General features: G+C 47.7%; 1 protein-coding gene and 1 non-coding gene across 3 annotated transcripts in view; both read left to right on the top strand.

Moving 5' to 3' along the window:
* Window positions 1-19,177, top strand: part of DSP (desmoplakin) — a 44,320-nt gene extending 25,143 nt beyond the window's left edge. Inside the window, exons 12-24 of one of the 2 annotated variants that reach the window (XM_088831401.1) lie at window positions 613-767; window positions 1,921-2,047; window positions 2,838-3,039; window positions 3,631-3,857; window positions 4,553-4,719; window positions 5,150-5,288; window positions 6,277-6,470; window positions 7,979-8,141; window positions 9,528-9,611; window positions 10,174-10,281; window positions 10,869-10,967; window positions 11,961-12,458; window positions 15,230-19,177. In XM_088831401.1, the coding sequence (XP_088687527.1) occupies window positions 613-767; window positions 1,921-2,047; window positions 2,838-3,039; window positions 3,631-3,857; window positions 4,553-4,719; window positions 5,150-5,288; window positions 6,277-6,470; window positions 7,979-8,141; window positions 9,528-9,611; window positions 10,174-10,281; window positions 10,869-10,967; window positions 11,961-12,458; window positions 15,230-18,466 (5,400 nt within the window). In that variant the 3' untranslated portion in view covers window positions 18,467-19,177. Of the gene's footprint in view, window positions 1-612; window positions 768-1,920; window positions 2,048-2,837; window positions 3,040-3,630; window positions 3,858-4,552; window positions 4,720-5,149; window positions 5,289-6,276; window positions 6,471-7,978; window positions 8,142-9,527; window positions 9,612-10,173; window positions 10,282-10,868; window positions 10,968-11,960; window positions 14,256-15,229 lie in introns of both variants that reach the window. The other variant, XM_055406167.2, reaches the window with a different exon arrangement.
* On the top strand, window positions 9,668-9,770 carry LOC129543928 (U6 spliceosomal RNA). Its single transcript, XR_008683383.1, has one exon. It is a non-coding gene; the product is annotated as a U6 spliceosomal RNA (small nuclear RNA).
* Window positions 19,178-19,891: the final 714 nt, after the last annotated feature.

Genomic DNA, 19,891 nt, shown 5'->3' with positions numbered 1-19,891 from the left:
TGCAGAAATGGTTTTAGAACTTGGCTGGAGAGAAGAAAGAAATAGAAATGGAGATGGAAATACCTACTTGTCAAACTTGTTACATTAATAACTGAGATAGATGTCATAATTTACCCATTTAAGAAGCCATCTAGTTAATTTAGAAAAGAAGCAGTTTAGATGCTGGAGTTAATTTAGAAAGTTATTTTTCTGGGGACCTGATACCAAAAACTTTTTGTTTTTATTTAAAAAATTTAACAAGTGAATGAGATGTGATGCCCACACACTGAAATCTATTATATGAAACAAAAACTCACAAGTGTGGAAAAGTCAGGGGGTGAGTTTTTGCTTTATAAAAGGATTTGGCATTTCACCAGGAGACTCCCCTGGCTGTCTTCTGGAAAGTCAGTCCTCCTAATTCCCTTCAGTCACACCTTGTAGACTCACCTGTTGTGTTTAAAGCATCAGTCCTGTTGGGTGGTGTCAAGGTCAGCTTGAATGGGGGAGAAATTACGTGTTTCAAAGCTGAAACACTTTGCGTGTTGTTCTTGTGGCTGCTTCTGTTTTTTGAGCGAAAAGATAAAAATGCGGGCTTGTGGATCAAGCCAGAACATGGTGCTGCTTGCCTTGCAGAAAATTGTCCACAAAGGGGACGAATGTATCCTGAAAGACAACAATGAGCGGAGCAAGTGGTACGTGACCGGCCCGGGGGGCGTGGACATGCTCGTGCCCTCCGTGGGCCTCATCATCCCTCCGCCCAACCCTCTGGCCGTGGACCTCTCGAGCAAGTACGTAGTTCAAGTTCCTGCTGGCCGTGACGTGGACACGGGCGGGGAATAGTGCGGCCGGCCCCGGTACAAACTCTCAGACACACCGCTCCACACTGCTGCCACCTCCCCAAAGTGGCATCCGGTGAAGGTCCCTTTGCCTTGACTTGAAGGTTTATGTTGAAGATACTGTACTTATCATTGGAAGATGAAAAAGAATGTTTGACAGCAGAGGAACTCATCTTGACCATGCACTTGAAAGGCATGGTTTCAAAATTCTTCCTCCTTCTAGGCAATCGATAGTCTGACATATCGGAGAAGGGAAAGGCAACCCTCTCCAGTATTCTTGCCTGGAGAATTCCATGGACAGTCCATGGCATCATACAGAGCTGAACACGACTGAGCAGCTAAGCACACACACACAGTCTGACATGTAGCCACAAATAGAATATGTGGCTAAACATTTCACATAAACACTTGGCCCATCAATAAGTAGCTGGAACATTCGCTTGACAGGTTGTCAAAGGCAGATTCTTCCGAATGTTTTATAAAGGAAATCTTCAGCCCATTCAAGGTGGGGTGAGCATAGCCCAAGGAATATTTCCAAACCCCAGAAGCCATCAGAGTTCTATGACCTGAGACTCATTTCTCCCTGCCAGCGTGCACGGAATCAGAGCTCTATCAATTAAAAAGTTGCTGACAAATAACCCAGCCACCCCAAATTGTACTGCGTGTTTCAACCAAAATGATTCCAGTGTATCTAAACCCGTGTTGGTCATTGAGAGTATACTTTTGGGTATTGGTCCAAATCCATCGAAATGTTGTTTAGTTGCTAAGTTGTGTCCAACCCTTTTGCAACCCCATGGACTGTAGCCCACCAGGCTTCTCTGTCCATGGGATTTCCCAGGCAAGAATACTGGAGTGGGTTGCCATTGCCTTCTCCGCGGAATCTTCCTGACCCAGGGATCAAGCCTGAGTCTGCTGCATTGCAGGCGCATCCATCACCGCTGAGCCGCCGGGGAAGTCCTTACTGAAATGCTGAATGTTTTGTAGCTGCTCCGTGTGCCCATTGCTCTGTTCATTCTCCTTTGAGCTTTCTGTGCTGTGGGGCCAGCTTTCCCTTTGGGATGCACTTGGAGAGACAGGCCCGCATGTTTTTGCTTGTGCTTCCTAGGATCGAGCAGTACTACGAAGCCATCCTGGCCCTGTGGAACCAGCTCTACATCAACATGAAGAGCCTGGTGTCCTGGCACTACTGCATGATCGATATTGAGAAGATCAAAGCCATGACCATTGCCAAGGTACGTCCTCAGGGCCCATTCGCTGCCCAGAGGGGCTGCCCAGCCACTCCCCGCACTGCGGTTTCTACCAGGCCGACCTCGCTGTGCAGCTGATGCTTTTGGGGTCAGCAAGAGAGTCAGCTGAGCCTTCTTTAGAGGTTCTAGTTCATCCAACACAGATGGGAGGAATTGCACCGGGCTGCTTACCAGACAGAGGAGTAATTAAAGTTACCCGACAAGCCAGAAGTCCCCATGGCAAAGGCATGTGGTCCTGTGATCCTCTGGGTCCCCTTCTCCTTAATAGACATAATGGAAAATGAGGTCATAATTATTGATTGGATAGCACAAAAGTAAAAGATGGGGTAGGATTCTTGAATCCAAAGCATTAGCTACTCTAGACGGGTAGTTTTCAGATTGTGGTCCAAGAACTGCAGGGGGAAAAGTCCTCTGGGGGGACAGGGGCATGGAAGGGTAAGTCTGGGGGCTCCCCTTCACTCTTCTTAGTCAGAGAAGCTTTGCTGTGACCCACCTGACTCTTGGGGTTTCTGAGTCCTCTTTCCTTTGAAGAAGAAAATCTCATAGGAAGAAAAAAATTGACAGCTCGCTGCTATGGTTCTTAGGAGCAAGGTCTAAATCCTCAAAGACCTTTTCTGTCTTAATGGGTCTTTGAGGGGCGATGCCTCAGGCCACTACCCTCTGCCCCCCCACCCACCTTCCTTCCCACCACTCCCAGCATGGTGCGTCTCCCAGCAAACTCCCCTTAGCCACTCTGTGGGGCTGTCAGAAACACCTCCGCCGGGTTTATTTCCAGCTGAAAACCATGCGGCAGGAAGATTACATGAAGACCATCTCTGACCTTGAGTTACATTACCAAGAGTTCATCAGAAACAGCCAAGGCTCGGAGATGTTCGGAGATGATGACAAGCGGAAGATGCAGACCCAGTTCACAGATGCCCAGAAGCACTACCAGACCCTGGTCATACAGCTGCCTGGCCACGCCCAGCACCAGACAGGTTGGTTCAGAGCCCCTCTCTCTTTGCAGCCACCATACATGCAGGTTTCAAAAGAAAGGACGTCGTTTGCCCAAATCTTGTTTTGGAATCACTTCTTTGAAAGATCACATTTCAAAAGTCATTTAGGTTGGAGGAGAATGGATACACGTATAGTATGGCGAAGCCCCTTTGTTCACCTAAAGTTATTAATATCACAACATGGGTTTCTGTGGTGGCTCAGAGATTAAAGTGTCTGCCTGCATTGCAGGAGACCTGGGTTCGATCCCTGGGTCGGGAAGATCCCCTGGAGAAGGAAATGGCAACCCACTCCAGTATTCTTGCCTGGAGACTCCCATGAACGGAGGAGCCTGGCGGGCTACAGTCCATGGGGTCGCAAAGAGTTGGACACGACTAAGCGACTTCACTTCATTGTTAATTGACTGTACCCCAATACACAATAACAAGTTCAAAATGAAAGAAAAAGTCATTAAGTTTTCAGAACCCAAACCAAGGAAGTAGCGACACTTTTATGCAGCCTAGCTGTTTTCTTGAGTCCTCGCACCCTTCTAGCTGGGAATTCTCTTGATTTTTGTGGTCCTAACATTTTTACAGTAACCACGACTGAAATCACTCACCTTGGAACCTGCCAAGACGTCAACCATAATAAAGTAATTGAAACCAACAGAGAAAATGACAAGCAAGAAACGTGGATGTTGATAGAGCTCCAGAAGATACGCCGGCAGATGGAGCTCTGTGAGAGCAGGATGGCCCTTAAGAACATCCTTCTGGCAGATCAGGGGTCTTCCCACCACATCACAGTGAAAATAAATGAGCTCAAGGTAGGTGCTCATTATTATTTTGCTTGATTCCAGGTATATTTATATTTAACTGAGAACTAATGAAAAAAACCTCCTGGTTTAAACATCTTTATGTTTAAACCTATTGAAACCTTCGTTTTCAATAAAAGGCTTCTGGCCTGACTTCCTTTTTCCTTTCCCATGCTTCCAAATTTGTTGAACAATACCAGGCTGGGGATTAAACCGTCTTTGTTGTTAGATGACGGGTTGCTGAATCAGGCTGCAGTGTTCTTCCTTTTCTGCAATATAGTGCTTTGTAGATTTCCAAAGTTTTCACAAACGTGAATTTGGCTTCTGCCCGAGACAGCGTATAATGTGGGTTAGCCAGGTAGAATGATATTCTTTGCAAACAGGAAATGGACGTGGAGAAATTTGGTTGGGGGGGGCGGTGTAAGAACGGCGGAGCTGGGACTGCAGCCTGGGTGCTTCGGCATCAGGCTGTCATTCCTTCTGCTCAGCCAGGCCTGGGACAGCGTTAGAATATCTGAGGGGTACTTTCTAAGAAAGAGGTTCAGTTGGCCCAGTGCTGGTAAGGCCTCCCTGATGAAGGACAGGAAGGGTCAACTCTCTCTTGAATCATTCACATTTTGTGGGCTTTTTGAGGGCACGAATGATGGTGACAGGCATACAGCTAAATCAAAGGCACTTTCGTTCTTTCCTTCTTTCTTTCTGGACAGAGCGTACAGAATGATTCTCAAGCCATTGCTCAGGTTCTCAACCAGCTGAAGGACATGCTAGCCAACTTCAGAGGTTCGGAAAAATATTGCTATTTGCAGAATGAGGTGTTTGGATTGTTTCAGAAACTGGAAAATATCAACGGCGTGACGGACGGCTACTTAAATAGGTAAACACGACTGACACTAACCTCAGAGATTCGGCTTTTCTCAAGCTTCATTTGTGAGACTCCGTTTGCTTCATGTGCTGGTTGCTGGAGCCACTGCCTGTGGTTTCTCTTTTCATGAGGGACTCACATTTTCTGTGCTTCCGGGAGAGGATCCTCCAGCCGAGGGCGCCAGTCCCACTGTTCTCAAGTCTGGTGTTTCTTCTAACCAAGGCAGCCTCTTCAGGCCAGAGCTTAGAATTCTTCTGTTAATGCAGAGTGGTGTTCTGAATCATGAAAATGGGGGGAAAATATGCATTGCTGCACTGCTTCTAAAATAAGCAAAATCAATTTTTCTCTGCTTTAATATCGTTCTCTTTTATGAAGAGTGGCAAGAGTGGCAAAGTCTAATTGTGTCATCGGCAATTTTATCTGCCTCTTTGGCTCCTAACAGCTTGTGCGCCGTGAGAGCCCTCCTGCAGGCCATTCTCCAGACAGAAGACATGTTGAAGGTTTACGAGGCCAGACTTACCGAAGAGGAGACTGTGTGCCTGGACCTGGATAAAGTGGAGGCTTACCGCTGCGGACTCAAGGTAATAAGAGGAGTTTTTGCAGCGGCCTGGTTTATTTCGGAAAAACACAGGAATACTCAGTCCCCAGTGATAAAGCTTCACTACGTCTTCATGACTTTCGAGGATTGCTGGATTTTGCTGGCCACACGTGGTTGACATCAGCTGTTATCCCCAGAATGCTGTTGTCCAGAGCATGTTGGCAGGACCTACCTGAGAAGGTCGTTTGTAGTGAGATTAGCCAGGGGAATGCGAGTTAAGCCTAGTTAAGCTGATACCGTAGTACTGGAGTGGGCTTCCCCAATGCCTCAGCGGTAAAGAATCTGCTCGCAGTGCAAGAGCCACAGGAGACTCAGGTTTGATCCCTGGGTCGGGAAGATCCCCTGGAGAAGGAAATGGCAACCCACTCCAGTACTCTTGCTGGGAAATTTCATGGACAGAGCGTCCTGGTGAGCTACAGTCCCTGGGGTCATAAAGAGTGGAGCATGACTTAGCAACTGAGCCTAGTACGGTAGCACTCCTCAGAGCCTGAGATATGATATTAAGTATATTAATGTGTGTGCGTGCTCAGTCATGTCCGACTCTGTGATCCCATGGACTGCGGCCTGCCAGGCCCCTCTGTCCATGGGATTTCCCGGGCAAGGATCCTGGAGTGGGTTGCCATTTCCTTCTTCAGGGGGTCTTCCCAACCCAGGACTGAACGTGTATCTCCTGCATTGGATGGCGGATTCTTTAATGCTGTGCCATCTGGGAAGCCCAAATATATTAATATTAATAGATCTTATAATTTTCCAGGAATGGAGTGGAGTGTGATATGTAGCATTCCTTAAACTGATTTACACATCCATTTTTTTTTTCAAATTCTTTTTTTTTTTTCTCGAGTTAGCACAAAGAACTAGGTCATTAGCACAAATATTAGGAAAAGCAGTCTGTAAAGATATTTTCCTTGCAGTGTAGCATCAAGTGGGAATGAGGTTAATTTGTACTCTTTTATTTTTTTCTCCTGTGACAGAAAATTAAAAATGACTTGAACTTGAAGAAGTCCTTGTTGGCCACCATGAAGACTGAACTGCAGAAAGCCCAGCAGATCCACTCCCAGACTTCACAGCAGTATCCGCTGTATGACCTGGACCTCGGCAAGTTCAGCGAAAAGGTCACCCAGCTGACAGATCGCTGGCAAAGAATCGATAAACAGATAGACTACAGGTGTGCCAGCCTCCTCCTGCACGTTCTGCCCGTTTGGTTGTTCCCAGTGTAATGTCACTTGAAGTCATCACTAGAGAAAACAGTGGTTCTGGAGGCTTCCCTGGTGGTCCAGTGTGTAACACTGCTTCCAATGCCGGGGATGCAGTTTCGATCCCTGGTTGGGGAACTGAAATCCCGTGTGCCTTGTGGCTTGGCCAAAATCTAAAACAAAAGACTGGTGGTCTTGTTCTGTGTGTCAGTTCAGCATCCCAGGTGCTCTCCTCACACACTGGCAGCTTTGTTGGGAGTGGGAAGAAAGTTCATCCCAGTAGCCAGGCTTGAACTCACTTATGTAAGGTGCCCTCCAGGTTCCTAGGGAAATAAGGGAAGCTGTTGATCAAGCTCTTCTGTGCCCTCTAAACTCCTGTTATGACCATTTGTTGGAAGAAGTAGTGACTCTGAGGGAGCATTCTCCAAAATTTTGTGAAAATTAAATCTTATACTTAATGCAAAAGGAATGCCTTACAGCAAATGAGGATTTGAAAACATTTCCTGAAAACACCTCCTAAAGACGTCTATTGATATATAATTCACACGCCATACAATTCACTTTCAATTCACAATTGAAAGTGTACAATTCAGTTGTTTTTAGTATGTTCAGAATGTGTAACCATCACCACATTCTGAGTTTAGAACATTTTCATCACCCTAAAAGAGAAACCTTGTAGACTTCCCTGGTTGTCCAGTGGTTAAGACTCTGCATTTCCACTGCAGGGAGCACAGGTTTGATCCCTGGACAGGGAACTAAGGGCTTCCCTTGTGGCTCAGCTGGTAGACTTGGGTTCAATCCCTGGGTTGGGAAGATCCCCTGGAAAGGAAAAGGCTACCCACTCCAGTATTCTGGCCTGGAGAATTCCATGGATTCTGTAGTCCATGGGGCCGCAAAGAGTCAGACACGACTGAGCAACTTTCACTCACTCTTCACTCACGCTCACAAGGAACTAAGCTCCCACATCTGCAAGGCACGGCCAAAAACAAAACACCTCGTACCCACTGGCAGTTTGCCTTATTCCCCTCCCACCCTCCAGCCCCAAACAACCACCATTGTACTTGCTGTTTCTATACATTTGCCTCTTCTGGATATTTCATATAAGTGGAAAGATATGATATGTGGTCTTTTGTGACTATTTTTTTTTCATTTGGCATAACATTTCCCAGGTTCACCCATGGTATAGCTCATGTCAGTACGTCACTTCTTTTTTCTGACTGTATAATATTCCATTGTATGGCTATACCACATGTTGTTTATTCTTCCATCATTGGATGTATGTTTGGGTTGTTCCCAGTTTCTGGCTACCATGAAGTGCTGCTGCAAACATTCATGTGTTAACTTTTGTGTGGATGTATGTTTTCAGTTCTCGAGTGTGTGCCCAGTGGCGTTGCTGGGTCATCTGGTAACTCTGTGTTAAATACTTTTGCAGAGCAGTAGCAACGCTCTGATAATTTTTATTATCTCTTATTCTCACCAGATTATGGGACCTGGAGAAACAAATCAAGCAACTGAGGAATTACCGTGATAACTATCAGACTTTTTGCAAATGGCTCTATGATGCCAAACGCCGCCAGGATAGCTTAGAATCCATGAAGTTTGGAGATTCCAACACGGTCATGAGATATTTGAATGAGCAGAAGGTATAAGCAGATTTATCATTGCATAGATTTCACTGGGCATAAGCTGTATTTTCCTCTGGGTTTCATAGCAGTACTGAGGTTTAAAGTGATAAGTTTTTTAAAAGTGTATTTTACTGAAGTATAGTTGATTTACACTGTTGTGTGAGTTTCAGATGTACGGCAAAGTGATTCAGTTATACATAAATATACATTCTTTTCTATTGTGGTTTATTATAGGATATTGAATATAGTTCCCTATGCTGTGCAGTCGGATGTGTTGTTTTCCATTCTTGCATCTGCTAATCCCAAATTCCCAGGCTGTGTCTCCCCACCAGCACACACACTCAGCAACCACAAGTCTGTTCTCCATGTCTCTGAGTCTATCTTATTTCGTAGACAGATTCATTTGTGTCATATTTGAGATTGCACATATAAGTGATATTAAATGGTATTTGTGTTTTTTTCTTTCTGACTTCACTTAGTATGAAAGTCTCTTGGTCGATCCATGTTGCTGCAAATGGCATTATTTCATTTGGTTTTTTTTTATGGCTGAGCAATATTCCCTTGTGTATATATACCTTATCTTCCTTATCCATTTGTCTGTTGATGGACATTAGGCTGTTTCCATTTCTTCGCTGTTATAAATAGTGCCCTTATGAACATAGGGGTGTGTGTGTCTTTTCATGAAATAATAAATCTTTAATGCCACTAGTCCATTTGGGGAATGCTTAAATAATGCCCAGAGGGAAAGCAGTTGAGATATTTACAAAGAAATGCAGTTATGAACATAGAAATAATGTTACGTTGTAGTAAAGTGGGCTTCCCTGGTAGCTCAGATGGTAAAGCGTATCTTTACAAATGGAGTTAACAGGACCAGAAAAGAGTGGTGGCTAGATAGTAGCCTCTTAGAGCATAAGAAGTGGAAGGTCTTCCTTCTATTTTCTGAATAGAAAACATACTCATCTCCTGAGGTTTAACTGCAAGACTATGGGGTCAGATGGAGAAGGCAATGGCAACCCACTCCAGTACTCTTGCCTGGGAAATCTCATGGACGGAGGAGCCTGGTAGGCTGCAGTCCATGGGGTTGCTAAGAGTCGGACACGACTGAGCGACTTCACTTTCACTTTTCACTTTCATGCATTGGAGAAGGAAATGGCAACCCACTCCAGTGTTCTTGCCTGGAGAATCCCAGGGACAGAGGATCCTGGTGGGCTGCCGTCTGTGGGGTCGCACAGAGTCGGACACGACTGATGCGACTTAGCAGCAGCAGCAGCATGGGGTCAGAACAGGTCTTAAGCTGGGTGGGGGGTGGGCGGGGACAAATAACAGTGGTTAAAGAATGAAAACACATTTATTTTCAAATATGTGTACACTTTAACGTTTGTAAATATTTTCTTTTCTGTGTAGAACTTGCACAGTGAGATAAGCGGCAAACGAGACAAATCAGAAGAAGTACAAAAAATTGCTGAACTTTGTGCAAATTCAATTAAGGTACGTTGGTTTCAGAAAGCATGTTGGTGTTTCATCAAGAATATTATGAACGGTGTTTGCTTTGGCAGCATGTATATTAAAATAGGAACCATGCAAAGAAGATCAGCCCAGCCCTTGTGCAAGGATGACATGCAAATTCATGAAGTGTTCTGTGTTTTTTTTTATTAAGAAAGAACATTATTAACTACATTATTTTTTGATTCACTTTAAAGATGATAAACTTCTTGAGGACAGCAATTACGGCTTTTGTATATTCTCTCCTGAACAAACCGTAAACGCTTATGATCATTAGCTTGAATTCATTATACACTGGCAGTATCTATGGCAGTGGACTGGTCTTCTTCTTTAGACTGGTGGTGTGTGCAGAAATCTCCGTTTAGCTTATAAAGATGTGCCACTCGGTTTAATACTATCATATGATGCTTGGACACTAGCCCACATTATGGCCTTTGGGGTTGGACTTTGGAAGTACAGCGTGGTGATTTAAAACTGGAATTGTAGCTGCCAGTGACTCCTTTTAAGTCAGTTATGTATGTTTTTCTGAAATGTCGTTATTCTGCAGGATTACGAACTGCAGCTGGCAGCATACACCTCAGGACTGGAAACTCTGCTGAGTATCCCTATCAAGAGAACCGTGATTCAGTCTCCTTCTGGGGTGATTCTGCAAGAGGTAGATAAGTCATTACCTCTCTCTGAGAGCCTGCCCCTCCGTCTGCATCTTCTTTCTTCCCTGTCCCCTTCCTGTCTTCCCAGCCTCCCCGCATTCATCTCTTGCTATAGGGAGGGTATTCATTCAAAAAGGTTTAATAGGTTATCCTCTCTCTAGTGTAAATCATCTGTATAAGATGCATTTTAGGAAATGATCAGTGAGAAGTCTGGGTCTATTTATACATTAGACTCTCTGCAGAAGCCAGGCTTAAATTCTGGGTTTATTGAGGGAGACATTTAAAAAGTGGAAATATCTATAGTCAATTTCTAAAGACAACTTCTTCTCAAAGATATCAGAGAGTGTCACCCATATCATATGGTTTAGGGGGGCATACCCTAGAGGGATGAGGATAAAATGCATGGTTTTAGGCCCTTCGTTTTATTGTACTTTATTGGATTTTGGAATTAGCACAGATTGAAAAAAGGGAATTCACTCTTTAAGTTATAATTTCACCATTGGATTGTTTTAGAAACAGAATTGGTCAGCTTGCATAGGACTTCTTTTGAATGCAATGTCATTGACTAGTCCTTGCATATCTTTCCTCCAAGGCTTCAGATATGCATGCTCGGTACATAGAGCTTCTTACAAGGTCCGGAGACTATTACAGATTCTTAAGTGAGATGCTGAAGAGTTTGGAAGATCTGAAGGTAATCTACTCACTTTATTTCCATGGATGATTGAAAAGAAAATAGAATGGACCTTAATTATTATTGCCTCGTTGGTTTTTTTTACTTTTTCTTTTGCACTGGGGTACAGCCAATTAGCAAACAATGTTGTAATAGTTTCACATGAACTGTGAAGGGACTCAGCCATACATATACATGTACCCTTTCTCTCCCAAGGCCTCCTCCCATCCAGGCTGCCACATAGCATGGATCAGAGTTCCATGTGCTGTACTGTAGGTCCTTGTTGGTTGTCCATTTTAAATACAGCAGTGTATACACGCCCTTTTTTTTCCCCACTGCCTCATTTTAACATGGACACTCCTTGATAAAACTGTATTTCCTCTAAATAGCATAATACAGTTCGTTCATAATTCGGGTATCAGTCATATTCTCCAGCTCACTGCACAAAATGGACTGAGGTTGTATTTTCAAAATTATAGCTATTTTACTTTGCCAAACCCCCCAGGAATTTCATTTAATGTTTGGTCAAGGAATTAGCTTTATTTCTTTGTGTTAAATTAAGAAGAACACCCAGGACTCGCTGGATTTTAATTTTTCACATCAGGTGATTGTTGAATTTACTTCTCATTCCTAATGCTCATGCTGTTTATATGAAAACTTACTTTATGCCTGGAAATGAAGAATGCATAATTTAGGAAGTCATAAGCTTTTGGTCTTGAAAGAAATTCCTTCATTTGTAGATATTGAAGGAGGCTGAAACTCAAAGGGGGTAGGTCCCTTACTAAGATCATGCAAGCACCCAATGGAAGAATGACAAGAAAACAGAGTTCTTGAATTTTTTGCCTAGTAGCGTTTGCCTTGTATCACTCTTTATGTGCTTGTCTGTGTGTGCGTGTGTAGTTGTGTAACAGAAGTGAGGAAGGCACATGGGTCTGCCGGGGAGGAAGTACCGCTTCTTTCCTACGGTGTCAACTTATGTTTCTTTCAACATCCTCTCTGATTTCCCTTCCACAGCTGAAAAATACCAAGATCGAAGTTCTGGAAGAGGAGCTCAGACTGGCCCGAGACGCCAACTCGGAGAACTGCAATAAGAACAAATTCCTGGATCAGAACCTGCAGAAATACCAGGCGGAGTGCTCCCAGTTCAAAGCTAAGCTCGTGAGCCTGGAGGAGCTGAAGAGACAGGCCGAGCTGGACGGCAAGTCGGCCAAGCAAAACCTAGACAAGTGCTACGGGCAGATCAAAGACCTCAATGAGAAGATCACCCGGCTGACGTACGAGATCGAGGATGAGAAGCGCCGGAGGAAGGCCGTGGAGGACAGGTTTGACCAGCAGAAGAGCGACTATGATCAGCTGCAGAAAGCACGGCAGAGCGAGAAGGAGAGCCTCGGCTGGCAGAAGATGGAGTCCGAGAAGGCCATCAAGGAGAAGGAGTTCGAGATAGAGAGGTTGAGAGTGCTGCTGCAAGAGGAGGGTGCCCGGAAGAGAGAATATGAAAATGAGCTGGCAAAGGTAAGAAACCACTATAATGAGGAGATGAGTAATTTAAGGAACAAGTATGAAACAGAGATTAACATCACCAAGACCACCATCAAAGAGATCTCCATGCAGAAAGAGGATGACTCCAAAAACCTCCGCAACCAGCTCGATAGACTCTCGCGGGAGAACCGAGATCTGAAGGAGGAGATCGTCCGTCTCAACGACAGCATCCTGCAGACCACGGAGCAGCGGAGGCGGGCCGAGGAGGACGCCCTGCAGCAGAAGGCCTGCGGCTCCGAGATGCTGCAGAAGAAGCAGCACCTGGAGATAGAGCTGAAGCAGGTCATCCAGCAGCGCTCCGAGGACAACGCCAGGCACAAGCAGTCCCTGGAGGAGGCGGCCAAGACCATCCAGGACAAAAACAAGGAGATCGAAAGGCTCAAAGCTGAGTTCCAGGAGGAGGCCAAGCGCCGCTGGGAATATGAGAATGAACTGGCTAAGGTAAGGGCCAATTACGACGAGGAAATCATCAGCTTAAAGAACCAGTTTGAGACGGAGATCAACATCACCAAGACGACCATCCATCAGCTCACCCTGCAAAAGGAAGAGGACACCAGTGGCTACCGGGCCCAGATAGACACCCTCACCAGGGAAAACCGGAGCCTCTTGGAAGAAGTCAAGAGGCTGAAGAACACGCTGGCCCAGACCACGGAGACCCTCAGGAGGGTCGAAGAGAACGTCCAACAGCAGAAGGCCACCGGCTCGGAGATGTCGCAGCGGAAACAGCAGCTGGAGATTGAGCTGAGGCAGGTGACAGAGATGCGGACGGAAGAGAGCGCCAGGTACAAGCAGTCTCTGGATGACGCCGCCAAGACGATCCAGGACAGAAACAAGGAGATTGACAGGTTGAAGCAGCTGATCGAGACGGAAGCCAGCCAGAGGAAGTGCCTGGAGGATGAAAACGCCAGGCTGCAGAGGGCGCAGGGCGAGCTACAGAAAGCTCACAGCAGCGCCACGGAGACCATCAGCAAGCTGAAGGTGCAAGAACAGGAGCTGCTCCGCCTGAGGCTGGACTACGAGCGGGTGTCCCAGGAGCGGACTGTGCGGGACCAGGACATCACCCGCTTCCAGACCTCCGTGAAGGAGCTGCAGCTGCAGAAGCAGAAGGCAGAGGAGGAGCTGGCCAGGCTGAAACGGGCGGCCTCCGAGGACTCCTCCAAGAGGAAGAAGCTGGAGGAGGAGCTGGAGGGCCTGCGGAGGACCCTGAAGGAGCAGGCGATCAAGGTCACCAGCCTGACCCAGCAGCTGGAGCAGGCGTCCATCGTGAAGAAGCGGAGTGACGACGAGCTGCGGCAGCAGCGGGACACTCTGGACGGCCACCTGCGGGAGAAACAGAGGGCCCAGGACGAGCTGCGGAGGCTGGCCGCTGAGGCTGAGGCCCTGCGGCGGCAGCTGCTGCAGGAGCAGGAGAACGTCAGGCAGGCGCAGGCGCGCAACGAGCACTTCCAGAAGGCCATCGAGGAGAAGAGCCGGGGCCTGAATGAGAGCAAGATCGAGATCGAGCGGCTGCAGTCGCTGACTGAGAGCCTCACCAAGGAGCACCTGATGCTGGAGGAGGAGCTCCGCCAGCTCCGGCTGGAGTACGACGACCTCCGGCGCGGCCGCAGTGAGGCCGACCACGACAAGAACGCCACCATCGCGGAGCTCCGGAGCCAGCTGCAGATCAGCAACAACCGCACGCTGGAGCTGCAGGGCCTGATTAACGATTTACAGAGAGAGAGGGAAAACTTGAGACAGGAAATTGAGAGATTCCAAAAGCAGGCCTTAGAGGTATTCACAAATATTTGGTCGCTGCTTGTTGCCGCTCCACTAATCCCCTCCGCGGCCCTCTCCGCTGGGCTGGAGGCTTGCAGCCCTCTCCCGTTTTCTCTTTGCTGCTGTCTGTCCTCATCAGACCCGCGGTGGAGTGATTGCGGTGCGGCTGGCCCGTCTCTTCTCTCACTGGTGTTCTCTGTGTAACCCACGCTGGCTCCGCCTTTAGAACTCCACCGGGTGTAAGACCTGACATCACTTCCTCTCGATGTTTCGCTCTGTTTTCTAGAAGACGGCTCTTACTTTGTGAGCTGTGACCTACGTTGGTAGTTAAAACCTTCTTAAATAAAAGCCACGTTAAAGGGCTTTTTGAGCCATGTTAAATTGCACGCTTTCTGTGCAATTTTTACATCGCTTTTTCTTGCTTGCTTTTCATGATTTTTCTGCATGCATTATTCTATGCTCTTTTCATCCTGGCCCTAATATGTTTCTTTTTGTTTGGCTTTTCTTTTGACCCCTAATTTTAACACTTCTTTAACTTCTAACACGTTTGACTTCTGTAAACAATATTTGTGTGGGGCTGGGGGTGGCAGGGGTGGGTACCTCCATAGATTTGTATAGCTTTATTAAACACGTCAATACAGCTGTAACAGGTGGCATGTAGGTACAGCAGGTGTGATAACCTGGAAAAAAATTCACCATATTTGTTCAACCCGTAATTACTATTAAGAGTAAACCAGGTCTACAACTGCTCGTATCTCCTATGGAAAAGTATAGTAAGTATAAAAGCCATTTATCAGAGTGGCAACGTATATGTACAGATTTTTTTTTTTCCACTAACTTGTAAGATAAAATAACAGTACAAAGGAAAGAGGGAAAGGGCAAAGAAGTAACTATACTTTGTACAAATACAGGAAAAGCGGTGAAACGGTGATAGTCCTATGATACGATGAAACGATTTTTTTTTCCATTTTTTTCTTTTTGCATTTTAGGCATCTAATAGGATTCAGGAATCCAAGAGTCAGTGCACTCAGGTGGTGCAGGAGAGGGAGAGCCTCCTGGTGAAAATCAAAGTCCTGGAACAAGACAAGGCCAGGCTGCAGAGGCTGGAGGAGGAGCTGAGTCGCGCCAAGACGACTCTGGAGGCGGAAAGCAGGGTGAAGCAGCGCCTGGAGTGTGAGAAACAGCAGATCCAGAATGACCTGAACCAGTGGAAGACGCAGTACTCCCGCAAGGAGGAGGCCATCAGGAAGATCGAGTCGGAGCGAGAGAAGAGCGAGAGAGAGAAGAACAGCCTTCGGAGCGAGATCGAAAGGCTGCAGGCGGAGATCAAGCGGATCGAGGAGAGGTGCCGGCGGAAGCTGGAGGACTCCAGCCGGGAGACGCAGTCCCAGCTGGAGACGGAGCGCTGCCGGCTGCAGAGGGAGATCGACAGGCTCAAGCAGCGCCCCTACGGGTCCCACCGCGAGACCCAGACCGAGTACGAGTGGTCCGTGGATTCCTCCAAGCTGGTGTTCGACGGGCTGAGGAAGAAGGTGACGGCCATGCAGCTGTACGAGTGCCAGCTGATCGACAAGGCGACCCTGGACAAGCTGCTGAAGGGGAAGAAGTCCGTGGAGGAAGTCGCTTCTGAGATCCAGCCTTTCCTCCGGGGAGCGGGAGCCATTGCTGGGGCGTCCGCTTCCCCGAAGGAAAAGTACTCCTTGGTGGAGGCCAAGAGAAAGAAGTTGATCACCCCGGAATCCACAGTCATGCTCCTGGAAGCCCAGGCGGCCACGGGCGGTATAATAGACCCGCACAGGAACGAGAAGCTGACGGTGGACAACGCCATAGCGCGGGACCTCATCGACTTTGACGACCGCCAGCAGATATACACGGCGGAGAAAGCCATCACCGGCTTTGATGACCCATTTTCCGGCAAGACCGTGTCTGTGTCAGAGGCCATCAAGAAAAATCTGATTGATAGAGAGACCGGAATGCGTCTGCTGGAAGCCCAGATCGCTTCAGGGGGCGTGGTGGACCCCGTGAACAGTGTCTTTTTGCCGAAAGATGTGGCCTTGGCCCGCGGGCTGATTGACAGAGATCTGTATCGTTCCTTGAATGACCCCCGGGATAGTCAGAAGAACTTCGTGGATCCAGTCACCAAAAAGAAGGTCAGTTACATGCAGCTGAGGGAGCGGTGCAGGATCGAACCGCACACCGGACTGCTCCTGCTGTCAGTACAGAAAAGAAGCATGTCCTTCCAAGGAATCAGACAGCCCGTGACCGTCTCCGAGCTGGTCGACTCCGGCATTTTGAGACCGTCCACTGTCAACGAACTGGAGTCGGGTCAGCTTTCTTACGACGAAGTTGGTGAGAGAATTAAGGACTTCCTCCAGGGTTCAAGCTGCATCGCGGGCATCTACAACGAGACCACAAAACAGAAGCTCGGCATCTACGAGGCCATGAAAATCGGCTTGGTCCGCCCCGGCACCGCCTTGGAGCTGCTGGAAGCGCAGGCGGCGACAGGCTTCATCGTGGATCCCGTGAGCAACTTGAGGTTACCGGTGGAGGAAGCCTACAAACGGGGCCTGGTGGGCATCGAGTTCAAGGAGAAGCTCCTGTCTGCGGAACGAGCCGTCACCGGGTACAACGACCCTGAGACGGGAAACATCATCTCCTTGTTCCAAGCCATGAACAAGGAGCTAATCGAAAAGGGCCACGGCATCCGCCTGCTGGAAGCGCAGATTGCAACCGGCGGGATCATCGACCCGAAGGAGAGCCACCGCCTGCCCGTTGACATCGCCTACAAGAGGGGCTACTTCAACGAGGAGCTCAGTGAGATTCTCTCGGATCCCAGTGATGATACCAAAGGCTTCTTTGACCCGAACACTGAAGAAAACCTTACGTATCTGCAGCTGAAGGAAAGGTGCATCAAAGACGAGGAAACTGGCCTCTGTCTCCTTCCCCTGAAAGAGAAGAAGAAACAGGTGCAGACCTCCCAGAAGAACACCCTCAGGAAGCGCAGAGTGGTCATCGTGGACCCAGAAACCAACAAGGAGATGTCCGTGCAGGAGGCCTACAAGAAGGGCCTCATAGATTACGACACCTTCAAAGAACTGTGTGAGCAGGAGTGCGAGTGGGAGGAAATAACCATCACCGGCTCGGACGGCTCCACTCGGGTGGTCCTGGTGGACAGGAAGACGGGCAGTCAGTACGACATCCAAGACGCTATCGACAAGGGCCTCATCGACAGGAAGTTCTTCGACCAGTACCGGTCCGGCAGCCTCAGCCTTACTCAGTTCGCCGATATGATCTCCTTGAAGAATGGCGTGGGTGGCGGCAGCGGCACCGGGGGTGGCCTCAGCGATGATGTCTTTGGCGGCTCCCGACACGAGGCCGTCAGTAAGATCTCTACCATCTCCAGCGTCAGGAATTTAACCATCAGAAGCAGCTCCCTGTCCGAGCCCCTGGAAGAGTGCAGCCCCATCGCAGCCATCTTCGACACGGAAAACCTGGAGAAGATCTCCATTTCAGAAGGGATAGAGCGGGGCATCGTTGACAGCATCAGTGGGCAGCGGCTTTTGGAGGCTCAGGCCTGCACGGGCGGCATCATCCACCCGACCACGGGCCAGAAGCTGTCTCTCCAGGATGCGGTCTCCCAGGGCCTGATTGACCAGGATATGGCCACCAGGCTGAAGCCCGCTCAGAAAGCCTTCATTGGCTTTGAAGGAGTGAAGGGCAAGAAGAAGATGTCGGCGGCAGAGGCGGTGAAGGAAAAGTGGCTTCCCTATGAGGCCGGCCAGCGCTTCCTGGAGTTCCAGTACCTCACGGGGGGCCTGGTGGACCCCGAAGTACAAGGGAGGATAAGCACGGAGGAAGCCATCAGGAAAGGGTACATTGACGGCCGGGCAGCTCAGAGGCTGCAAGACACCAGCACCTACGGCAAGATCTTGACCTGCCCCAAAACCAAGCTGAAAATATCCTACAAGGATGCCATCAACCGCTCCATGGTGGAAGACGTCACCGGCCTGCGCCTGCTGGAGGCCGCCTCTGTGTCCTCCAAGGGCTTGCCTAGCCCCTACAACATGTCCTCTGCCCCGGGCTCCCGCTCCGGCTCCCGCTCTGGGTCCCGCTCCGGCTCCCGTTCCGGCTCCCGCAGTGGGTCCCGGAGAGGAAGCTTTGATGCCACAGGGAACTCCTCCTACTCTTACTCCTACTCCTTTAGCAGCAGCTCGATTGGGCACTAGTGATCAGTAGGAAAGGTGGCTAGACCTTGGCGCTCATTTATATGAATTTTCACTGTATTCAATAATAGAAAAAGCAAACCTCGTGCTTGCGGGATAGTGATAGAACTTTTTAGGCTTAAGAAAACGTAGCCAAGGGGAGGAGGGGTGGAAATACATAATAGAGGCTGTTCTGGCTTTTTATCTTCTTAGCTCATCTGAACTAATGTAATACACTGGATGTAGTATCTATGAAGTAGTAGTTGGTTATAAGGATAGCACAGATTGAATCTAGAGTTTGTTTCCTCTCTTCTGTGTTTAGATTTTTGATCACTGCTTCTTGAACTTCTTTTGGCCAATAATCCAGATTTCTATGCTTGGAGAAGAAAATAAAATTGACTTTTATAGTCATCAGTGTGCTTCTCATCTAAATATTTCTGTTTTATATATTAGGAGGAAATTACCCTACCCACCCCCGCCCCCCCAAAAAAGGAACCCCTCTGAAATGCAAACGTTTGGAATGCGTCTCCTTGGATTGCATGACCCATGACCCATATACTCTTCAGTGTACCTGTTTGGTGTGGTATTAGTTTGACTGTATGTGCATGATAGTAACAATCTTTGCTTCTCTTCTATCAAAGTTTCCTGTTTATTTTGCTTGTCATTGTCTATGTACTTGCAAAAGGTGTCTTTATGAAGTTTGCTATTCCAGCAATAAAGTTTTAAATGTTTGAAGTTTTTGCGTTTTGATTTCATGATATGTTCATACACACAAGGGCATTTCAGTTCAGTTGCTCAGTCGTGTCCGACTCTCCGCGACCCCATGAATCACAGCACGCCAGGCCTCCCTGTCCATCACCAACTCCCGGAGCTCACTCAGACTCAAGTCCACAGAGTCGGTGATGCCATCCAGCCATCTCATCCTCGGTCGTCCCCTTCTCCTCCCGCCCCCAACCCTTCCCAGCATCAGAGTCTTTTCCAGTGAGTCAACTCGTCGCATGAGGTGGCCAAAGTATTGCAGTCTCAGCTTTAGCATCAGTCCTTCCAATGAACACAGAAGCTTTTTGTTTATTGTAAAATGTGTCTAAAACTGTTTACTAAATACCTCTTAGGCTCCCCTAGTGGCTCAGGTGGTAAAGAATCTGCCTGCAATGCAGGAGACCCAGACTCAGTATGAAAGACCATTAAAAAGCTGTTTTAGTTCTGAATTCTTGTTAGAAGTTGTTCTTCTGAAGGTAGTTTTTTCAACATTTCTGTACGAGGTAAAGTCTTAGAAAGAAGCCTGTGTAAAGAGGCCAGGTCAGAGGTCTGCACACACTTCTAGTTTATTCTGGACGGTGAATAACATAGGCTAATTCATGGTCATTTAAAAACATGAAGTGGCTAAGGTTCCATTTTGGGTAGCCTTAAACTACATGGTTGCATTTTTGTCCCCTAAGAAGAAAGAAT

The sequence above is a fragment of the Moschus berezovskii genome, chromosome 23 (assembly GCF_049115385.1).
Source record: "Moschus berezovskii isolate FMDL1 chromosome 23, NW_MosBer_1.0, whole genome shotgun sequence".
Classification (NCBI taxonomy): Eukaryota; Metazoa; Chordata; class Mammalia; order Artiodactyla; family Moschidae; genus Moschus; species Moschus berezovskii.
This window is presented reverse-complemented; position numbering and strand designations above follow the sequence as displayed.